The following is a 10,885-nucleotide window of genomic DNA, read 5'->3' as shown; positions in this document are numbered from 1 at the left end:
CGTTTTTAATACAGAATCAATTAAACTTGTCTACCCACGTGTTTTTATTTATATGACGTCAACTTCACTTGTACACCAATTTTGACCTGCAACTTCATTTACTTTAAATTTCGTAAAAGTCATTGGATAAACCACTGGTATCCAACGAAAATATAGATATATCTGTTAATTGACACGTTAGTCAGGTGTGGTATATTAGTATAGATGATTGACTACCGACCTGAAGGTCTTTGGCTCGATTCCTAACTAATACCACATTGAAAAGATGAGCCTTTTTTTAATTTACTTGTAAGAACTAATTTGAAATCGTTTTACTACATCTGATTTTAGGATATCTTTTAAATATTGCTTTATTATACATTTACAAATGTATATATTTTATATATAATGCAAACAATGAATTGATAAGTCGAATTCACTGGCAGTGTCAGTAGTACTGTTTATACTGGCGGTTTCCGTGTCACTGTTCGAGTCGTTATTACTAGATGTATCATGAAGAATTATAACAAATTTCTCTGTGGCATTTTGAAATTAAAATAAAATTGGCTGAACTAGGACTCGAACTGAGTTTACGTTTACATAGACTTTTACTGACTGTTACATACATTCATATCGATTTATAAGTAGATCATAACGTTTACGGAATTTACCGACTACTAGGTCAACTGCAAGAGTGCCAGGTCAATATTGTTGGATCGGTGGGATTCATGATTGTAATAAAATATAACTTTTTTCTAAGCATTTAACCTTATTTGGCCCAGCTGAAATGCAGCCTATAGAATGTTGTTTACAATACATCGGAACACATTTTATCTATTTGTTACAAACGAACGTATTGCGCAGCGATACTCCTTTAAGAGAGGTGAAATCATGCGATACGGACTAATGGCCGACGAAAGCAAAAACGAAAGTGGGTATGAGTATGTTTTTTTTTCAAATATCTGTTGTCTATTGTAATTTCTTGAAGAATAGCATTGTGCATGCTTATCAGAACTTATAATTGTGTATGATCGTCAAAATAAAATACTAAATTTTATAGAATTGAGGAAGTTTTTGAGGTATTTGTTGCCTCAAATTTAACCATCAACCTGATATGCACATGCAAACGAATAAATGTATCAGTAGTTTTAAAACGAGATATGTGATTACATTAAGCACCAACGTGTTTATTTTTTTTATTACAAAACGATTATGCAAGAGTAGTTTTAAAAATCTATACAAAAATATATACAATATTTCCAGTTTTCTTTTTGTACGCCTTCTATTTTGGTCCGATAAACCACCTGTTGGCACACATTTTGGTGTGTTTTTCTGTTGCGACGGGGACTTCCTTATTATTCAAAATTGATGAAATATCAAGTTTTGTGTTTGTATGTTAACCATATGTAAATCACAGTGTCAATTAAAACAACAGTGTCAATTAATGTAATATACCATGATATAGTTTATTAAAATATTATTGCCTTATAAAGGTTAAACATTAAAATTAGATAAGTTATTGCACAGAAACTTGAAATTCTATCAAATAACCAATAGTGACGATAATATTCGTTTTGTTTTTAATAATATGTTTTTCTATTATAAAATTTTAATTACATATTTATGTTGATGTGATGGCGATGCTACAAGTTTTTATTACGTTGACATTTTTATAAAGTCTCAAATGAGTTTACTTCTTATGTCGTGGCGTCTTTAGACACTGAAAAGAAAAAATGAGTAAATGTAATGATGTGTAAAAAAAAACATTTAAGATAGGTAAAGAAAGATGAAAGTTAATTACGATAAATATACCGTATTCCTAGAATACTTTTCTTAAGGATGACGTTTTCGCGGCAATCATAGTGACCGTGAATTTCGCGAATATTAAGTCGCTGGGGTAAAGAGAATATAGATTACTACTATCACAATTAATTAGGTCTATGTTCACTCTATACATGCAAGACAAGACAGTACTAGTATCAGTTAAGTATAAGTTATTCATCATAGTACTTCTTAATGACATGATGATAATCTAGATAATCTAAAGTACAAATGTTCGCGGATTTGTTACATGCAACTTATTCGCGGATACAAACATTCACGGAAATGTATTCAACGCGAAAAAGCGCGAAATATTTTCTAGGAATACAGTATTGCCCAATCAATATCAAGAGCAAAATCAAATGTCAAACATATCATAGATGGACGAAAGTGGAAAATAATCTACCAAATTAAATTGCATAGACTCTTAAGTAATAAATTAGACTACAGAAAACAACTGAACTATCAAAAGTAAAATAATTCACAAACAAGATACAGTACAAAACAAACTCTTGTAGTTGAAATGGGCGACATTTTTTTGGAATGAAAATACAAAAGCTATGAACGTTGTTAAAAATTAAGAGATGACATCCACGATCTTAGAGTAAAAGTTACATTTTCTAACTTTTAATTATCACAGATATCTAATAATTTAGTTCAAATAGTAACACTTATATAGATGGGGATGCGAAACTTTTATTTGAACACATATATGGTAGATATCTTAGTATATCATAGGAAAACCTGTACAACAGATGAGATAATGAAGCAATATCGAACCTTGAGCATCGTACAGTTATTTTATAGCACCAAAACCCATCGTACACTTAAATAGTTTGACCAGTAAGCGTCTATGTATATCGGAGCACAATGCAACTCAATTATGATTACCTTATAGAATAAAGAAGAAAAAGAAATTAACTATATTAATATTAGCTTGCTCACCGACACAAAATCAAAATATGTGTCTGTCCTATCTTCACATCTTCAATACAAAATATGCAATTGGAATCGGAGATTTATGAAATAATTAATAAAAAAACACTCACTCTGACGCGTGTTTACACGAATAAATCCGTCATTAATCGGCCGTATCGCATGATTTCACCTCGCTTAAAGGAGTATCGCACCGCTATACGTTTGGTCCCCTGATGCGGTGATCCGTTTGGACAATCGTGATTTTTATTTAGTCTGTACCCGCGATGCACGATGGTACGATGGTGAAAATGCGATGGCACGATGGTGAAAACACGATGGTATGATGATGAAAACGCGATGACACGATGGTGAAATCGCGATGGCGCGATAGCACAATGGTGAAAACGCAATGTTATCGTACCATCGCGTTTTCACCATCGTCCCATCGCACCATCGTGTTTTCATCATCGTACAATCGCTTGTTCACCATCGTGCCATCGCGTTCTCACAATCGCACCATCGCGTTTTCACCATCGTACCATCGCGTTTTCACCATCGTACCATCGCGCTTTCACCATCGTACCATCGCGTTTTCACCATCGTACTATCGTGCATCGCGGGTAAGGACGAAATAAAAAATCTAGATTGTCCAAACGAAACACCATAGTTACATCATTAAATTTATAGACAGCAATGGTAAGTCTGGAGTGCACATTATTTACATCGTGTATCGCTGAAGTTCTGCACGTGAATGTTTTTTGTTATATCAACATTAGCTCTTCTCCGTATAATTTGTTCTCCATAATTTTTCTACTGCCTGTCCTGAATACATGCTCAATCTGAGACCTTCGGTGTTCCAGTAATCTTTTTTGTTCCAATGATATAATACGAAGAAATATGATCGATAACATAGATCTTCCAAATGTAAAATTTATAACGACATGGACAGAAAATAATGATATCATTATGAAAGAGCAAAATGGTCACTGAAAAATTGGTATACTGATAAGCGCTGTAAAGTCAACAGCGCCTTACGCAAGAGTAGCTATCTTTCAATATTTTTTTAAAATGATTTTGCTAATGTCGAAACCCATATAAAGTCTTGTTGAAAGATCTGTACATTAAAAAAAGGTCTTTGTAGATGTATAGCAAGTAAAACGAGAAATTTCTGGATATTAAGTCAAACGAAAACAAAATAGTAAGTTTCACGCATGGTTTCTAATGTTTACATATGCATTGAAAGGAAATAAATGTGTATTTGTAAAGACTTAAAATAAGCCCTGTAGTTCATGATCAAATATTTTGCTTTTGTTTCGAAATAACGAATGCTAAATCAGTTGTTTTCATAGCATATATAATTATCGGTACATAATTTAGGACGAAATTGTATGGAAACCAAGTGTATAATTGAGCCGCGTCACGGCAAAACCAACATAGTGGGTTTGCGACCAGCATGGATCCAGACCAGCCTGCGCATCCGCGCAGTCTGATCAGGATCCATGCTGTTCGCTTACCAACCCTATTACAAGTAGAGAAACTGTATCCATGCTGGTCGCAAACCCATTATGTTGGTTTTGTCGTGACGCGGCTCATATTAGCAGTTGAGTATGATATGCATCAATTAGTATATGTGTCTAAAGTATGCTGCTTGAAGAAATGATGAAAGAAATTTAAACTTGCACTTTGCAAAGCGTAATAAAAGATGACAAAATTAGTTCTGCAATAAAAAAAGTCTCTAGGTTTATTTAGATATACAACTGCCTTTTTCTTGATGGAATTAATATAATATATTATTATATGATATGATATGATATGATACCGGTATATGTGATTTGTCAGATTTAATATTCCGTGTACATGTTTACTTTTGATAGAACAATAATCTCAGAACAAAATACCAATACATAAACTGTCGATTGTTACTGTTTTTAAAATGATTTTGGTGTTTGTTCCTAGTTGTATTGTTGTCATTATTAAAATATACTGTGCGTCTATATTTTTTTTTCTTTTTTAAAAAATTCAAAACTGACTTTTTCTTTCTCATCTAAATAAAAAAAATTATGATAATTTACAAAATACATTTTAATAACAAGAACGTATCTTTAAAAACAGATACTCGGCCAAAGTAAAACTGGTTAACTTGCATATGTTAGTTCTTAGTTTTCCATGCAAAGTCATATAGAAATGTTAGCATAGCTTGCATGACAATGGCATAATAATATCTTGTAGGGTGAGATGTACGTCTTTCTAAACGAACCTGTCGTGTTCACGAGTCACCGCCTTCGACTTTTTAGGGCGCCAACATGAAGACACCAAACAATTTAGGCGAAATACGCAAACACGCGAGATCTGCTTCTGTAGAATTACCGTGTCGGCGGGTAAAAATTTTCGTATCGGCGCATCATATATGTCGTGTCTTCGCCATAAAAGGCGGAAGACAAAGACATGATAATTGGCCAATTTATCGAGTCTTAGACTTTCGGGTCAGCAGGTGAAACAACTTTCAAATATGTATTCCACTGACAGAATTCTCGGCTGTTCAAGTTTTTTTTTCTTGCAGCCCATCACATTACCTTTTTACTACAAATAGAATATAAGTCGAACATAGAAATTAAATACTTCGGCAAAATGCCCCAGTTTAACCGTTCATATTCTTAAAAAAGGTGTGAAATATAGCATCTAATTTTTAATGCATATAAAACGTTTTTGAAACGTTCATGTTTTGCAAAATTAAGATAATTCTGGCATATACATATAATGAAAAGTAGAAAAGTCTTTAAACCATTTTTTTCCAGAAATTATATATGAACTTTTTAAAAATCTCAAATAAAATGACAACGTTTTCATTACGGAACCGTCTTGTTAATCTTAATGTTAAAAAAACACTGTTGAGATCGTTATACTCAATTTTTGTTACCTTTTTAAAATAAGTTTTAAAATGTTTAATTTAAATTAAAAAATAACCAAATTAAGACCTTCATTCTTCTAAATAGAGGAAAAATACTTAATACAATTTGTAAACTAAATCAGAAATTTTACTAAATAATGATAAAAACCTAATAACAACTTTGTAAATATTTATAGGAAGTTTCAATAGCTTAATTAGAGGAAATTATTAGGAGTTGAGAAATATAATCTTATTATTAGTAGAAACCTTAAAACACTAAATATAGAATTGAAAACTTATTTAAGCTTTAAACTTTCTAATAAGGTTTTTATACCAAAAACAAATAATTGTCCAAATAATAAGTGTACTTACATGTATGTTTACAAGTATTTTTAAATTCAAAGGCCGGATACATTCGATCGGTATCCCAAGCACTTTGGGTGAAAACGATATCCAATTTCGTAATCTAGGGGCTCAGCCGTACATTTTGGGATATGAAACCCCTTAATTATTTCATGACCGGGGTTCAGTTTATTAAATTTGCAGCACTTAATTAATATGACTAATAGGCAGTTCCATGGAGCTAAATATATATCTGTGGCAGTTCCTATAATTATAATTGGATTTTGGAAAAAACGGAGAATTTTCAGCACTTCAATATATCTACATATTACATCTGCATTGGGTCCCAAATTAGGAATTTGATGATTTTCCAGAGAATATAATTTGGTGGTGTGAAATCTAAAACGAAATTATTTGGTAGTGTTTAACCTGATTAGAAGTCATGTGACAGTTTATTGAGACAAAATGGCGGACGAACCACCACCGCCTCCTCCAGAGGTAACCGAAACTGGCTCGTCTTCTCAGACGCAGGTAAATTTAACCGGAGTCTATATGTTTGGGAATTAATAATACAAGTTACTTGTTGTAAATCATCAACGAGAAGTTTATAGGTATTCTTGACCACATTGGTGTTGAAGATGGAACTGTTGAAGAACAGTTATACTGGTGCCTCATATTTCCGTGGTACATAACAGTCTAGTTTAACACTTATGCTCTAATTCGTTACACTCAAACGAGCATAAATCATTTACATTCTTTAATAATACCAGAGACGTTATCTATGTCTCTGATAATACACCTTTCAAATAATAAACAACACAACACAGAGTTAAAAGAGGCTAGAGGGAGTAGGCTATTTATAAGCCGCATATACAAACAGAATAATAATTCACAGTGAATCAAAACAGAATTAAATGAATATGCCTCATCGATTTTAAAAGTCCGTGGATATTATTTATTTTGCATATTAAGGCACATTTTTACTTTGCTCAGAGCTGTACATAATCCTGAAAAAGAAAACAATTGTTAGAAACATTTACAAAACTTTCTGTATAATAAAGTCGAAAAAATTTCAATATTTTCGGAAATTTCACATCTAAACGGCTTGACAAATAAACCTTGAATGCCCACTTTACTAATTACAAGAAACTTGTGCACTATTGCCGCCAAAAACATGACTTCCGATTACTTCCTTATAAGGAAATACTAAGTTACGATGTATGATTCCGAAAATAAATACATAGATAACAAAAGTTAGAAGGATAAAATTCTGGAAAATATGTTAAATAATGTAGGAAAGACATGTCAATTACATCATAGTTTATACGTTTTAATGTTTGCATGTAAGCAATTATATTCACAACATGGCAATTAACACCCATCTGCTGCCTTGTAAGTAACGTTGTGTTCTCATATTTCCAAGGCAATTGAATAACATTTTAACAGTTTCAAAAGCACATCTATACCTAGCCTTGTCTGAAAGTGGGGATTTTCTCTATGGCATTTATCAAATATCTCAATGGTTGTTTAAATTAACAGACAATTGTCTTAAAAGGCATAAAAACTAAAAGTAAAATAGTGAAATAATTTACTTTGCTCTTAATCTGAATTCTCAGTTGTATACATGTTACATTTTAATAAAAATACAATAAGAAAGTGAAAGTAAAACTCCTGGCAGGTGCATGAAGTCTATGAGGCACTTGAGACTGTTTATGCCTATTACCTTGGACATATGGGTAACACGGAATTATGAGGCACCAGTATACTCAAGTCTCAGCGGCAATCTCCTGGATTATACCCCTCTGTATATTTCAGAAGTAAAACTTGTATATTGATACACTAAAGAAAACAGAATAAACCTTATATATACTCCTGGTTTAGACCCCGGGGTCTATTCCAGGATATAGGATAAAGCTGTCTCAGCTTACAGCTGACTTCATTAGGTGATTTGTCTTTAATTCTTTTTATTTTGGAGCAGGAATGCAGGATGACCACTTCAAGGAATAAAAACTTTATATTGAATTCAGTAAAAATAATAATAAAAAATTGTTTAACTTGTGTACCTTATCTTAATTTCATGGTTAGTGTAATACTTGCCAAGGAACAAGCTTACAATTTTAAGGAAAGTTTGTATGAATTTATGTTAAGGATCTAGTAGTCATTTGAATGTTAATACTGACATTCGTAAGAATTTCTTTGTTGATAGGGTTGTTTATGACTGGAATAAACTGCCTGATCAAACAATATCTTGCCAATGTAGTGTTTTGTGTAAGAAAAAACTGAAAGGCACTTATTTGCAATCCTCATGCACTCTATAGTCAAAATAACTTGACATCTCTTGACGTCTTGTCTTGAGTTAGACATGTCTACGTCCCCGCGAGGGGTTTGACATTAGTAAACGAAAGATAGATAGTGAGAGTCTATGATACATTTTACTTACGGTCAGAATAAGAGATGGAGTTTCGGCCCATTGATACAATATCTCAATTGGCGAATACAGTCTTGCTGTAAACCTACCTTATTTGTGTAGAAATCTTGGATGTGACAAGCAATTGGAGAACAGTGACATATTATCTTTTCATCCAATCAGATGCACATGTTGTCATTTGTTTAATTAATTGTTTTGAAAGGGAATCTTTTGTTAGTAAAGAGTCAAAATGATAATTGTTTCTATATATAAACCATCTGGCATAATATTTATAACCATCCTGGCATATTTATAGAGTCCAACCAAACCCAACAAACAAATAGAAAAAGTCATTAAATCATTATAGTAATGGTAAATATTTTGAAACTTTCAGTCTGACAGATCATGGGAGAGAGCATGGAGTCTTGATGAAATGAGAAAAGGGGCCAGTAATTGGTCCCTGGCTGGTGATTCAGGGGTAAGTGCACAACTTAATCAATTATCTAGGTTAACTAGTTTCTCATATTTTAATAGAATTTTTTTATTTGGACTGCTGTAAGAAACATGATTTTGAAATAATTTACAAAAGACTTTCAGTTAAATTTAACAATTATAAAAGTATGATAAACAGGATACATGTATATGACTGTAAATATTATAAATGTTATTCTAGTTTTCTTTAAAGATGTTTTTATAAATTATATACTTGTACATTCAAGTACTTTAACTTGAAAGAAAATTTAGTTGAAATACACTTTTACAATTTCTCAAACTCAACGATAGTGTTTACAATGCATATCTCTGTGATTTTGGGTGGATTAGGGAGATTGCTTAAAGGGTGATGATGGTGGAAGCACAAAAAGTGTACATTCCATGGGAGCTGTATTATAGATAGAGATTGACCAAGGGATTCTTGGATTTGTTCTCAGACTTTGTTACCATAGTTACCACTTTATATCATTAGAGATACAAGAGCTTGGTAATTGACAAGTTGTTTGTTTTTTCTCACCCATTTTAACAGTTGCTGCTATACCTGCAAGAGTTTTCACAGAAGTTGATCTCGAGAACTCATGAAATTGAGAAAGAAGTTGAAAATCTAGTACATGATTCCAAGGTAACTGAATCTAGTATGTCAGAATACAGGTTTTTTGCCCATTTTGATGACTGTTTAGCTAGCTTCTAAAAGGTCATATTTAAAATGTTTACTTTTTAGAATAGTTTACAGTTGTGCACCACAGTCAGTCATGGAAAGTCATCATATTTTATGGTATTGTTAAAGAATTCAAGAATTGAAAACAATATATTTTATGCCTGTAGTTTACAAAATTTTTGTTTGAATTTAGAAATAGAATACATTGTAATATGAAATATCTGTATGAAACTTTCAAAGAAAAATATGATTGTATACTTCCTTAAGAGCGAATGGCTCATGCAAAATAGTTTAAACTTTACCTAAGACAAACATGAACAATTGTGATCATGAAAAACTGAAGCATATATTTGGGTTTTATAAAATAAATTACTTTGATATGTATTTCAGATGGCTGGGGTCCGTGTGAATAATGTTTTCAACGACTTCATGATGTTAGCAAACACACAATTTGTAGAAAATGTGAGTTACCAATCAAAAGCAGATTTTGTTTTTTTTGTTTGTTTTTCCAGATATATAATAATCTACATGAAAGAAATTATCGTAACTAATCAAATGTAATTTACATGTATCTGTGAAATAATTTGCTCATAAATAGAGGTTTTTTGGTTTTAACATTATGTAGTTTCAAAACTAATCTCACTGTGTAGGACAAGAGTTGTTGCCATTATGTGATTAAAACTTTCTTATATATATGAGAAAGTTTTAATCACATAATGGCAACAATATATAAAATAGTAACTCCATATAAAAAAACAACTTTGAATTTCAGGTAAATGATTACTTCAAAGTAAATTTTGACACAAATTACTGCCAGTGGCTATTCTTTTGAAGATGCAATGTTTGTTGACAGTTAATTCACAGCCCGATGATGGCAGCTGGTGCTAATCATGTGATCAGTGCAGACCAATATCAGTTGACACATCTATGCCATTTAATCATAGTCTGCACTGTTCAGTTGTCACGTTTCTTTTGAAATTTTTCGAAAAATGATGACTGGTATTGTCCAGAATGAAAGATTCAGATATTTTAGTGGGGTAATCCATGGTTTAATCATTTGATCAATGATCAGAAATAAGCTGTGTAATACCATACTGTTCTGTGTTATATGAGAAACTTGTAGTTATATGAACTGAACCTTGGTCCTTTAATTACATTAAACTTTCTAATGGTACATGTACATGTATACTATTACATCTTTTATCCCTCAACCTTATCATGCAAGGAGTTCTAAATATTCAGCAGATGTTGATAGTTACGTAGAAATATGTATATTGTCAATTGACCCTTTCATGTTTCAGTAAGGTGTATTTTACTTAAGAGATGAAGTTAAAGATGATCATTGTTTGTAAAAAGTCATCATTTGATGATTTATTTTTAC

At 32.0% G+C, this 10,885-nt stretch overlaps 1 protein-coding gene across 1 annotated transcript in view; it reads left to right on the top strand.

The window, feature by feature from the left end:
* The first annotated feature begins 6,364 nt into the window (after positions 1 to 6,364).
* LOC132749940 (WASH complex subunit 2-like) overlaps positions 6,365 to 10,885 on the top strand; it is a 43,524-nt gene continuing 39,003 nt past the window's right edge. Inside the window, exons 1-4 of the mRNA XM_060739882.1 lie at positions 6,365 to 6,478; positions 8,749 to 8,832; positions 9,376 to 9,468; positions 9,895 to 9,966. Coding sequence (XP_060595865.1) covers positions 6,413 to 6,478; positions 8,749 to 8,832; positions 9,376 to 9,468; positions 9,895 to 9,966 — 315 coding nt within the window. The 5' untranslated portion in view covers positions 6,365 to 6,412. The remainder of the gene's footprint in view (positions 6,479 to 8,748; positions 8,833 to 9,375; positions 9,469 to 9,894; positions 9,967 to 10,885) is intronic.

Source organism: Ruditapes philippinarum, unplaced genomic scaffold (genome assembly GCF_026571515.1).
Source record: "Ruditapes philippinarum isolate M1 unplaced genomic scaffold, ASM2657151v2 ctg1917_1_1_1_1, whole genome shotgun sequence".
NCBI lineage: Eukaryota > Metazoa > Mollusca > Bivalvia > Venerida > Veneridae > Ruditapes > Ruditapes philippinarum.
This window is presented reverse-complemented; position numbering and strand designations above follow the sequence as displayed.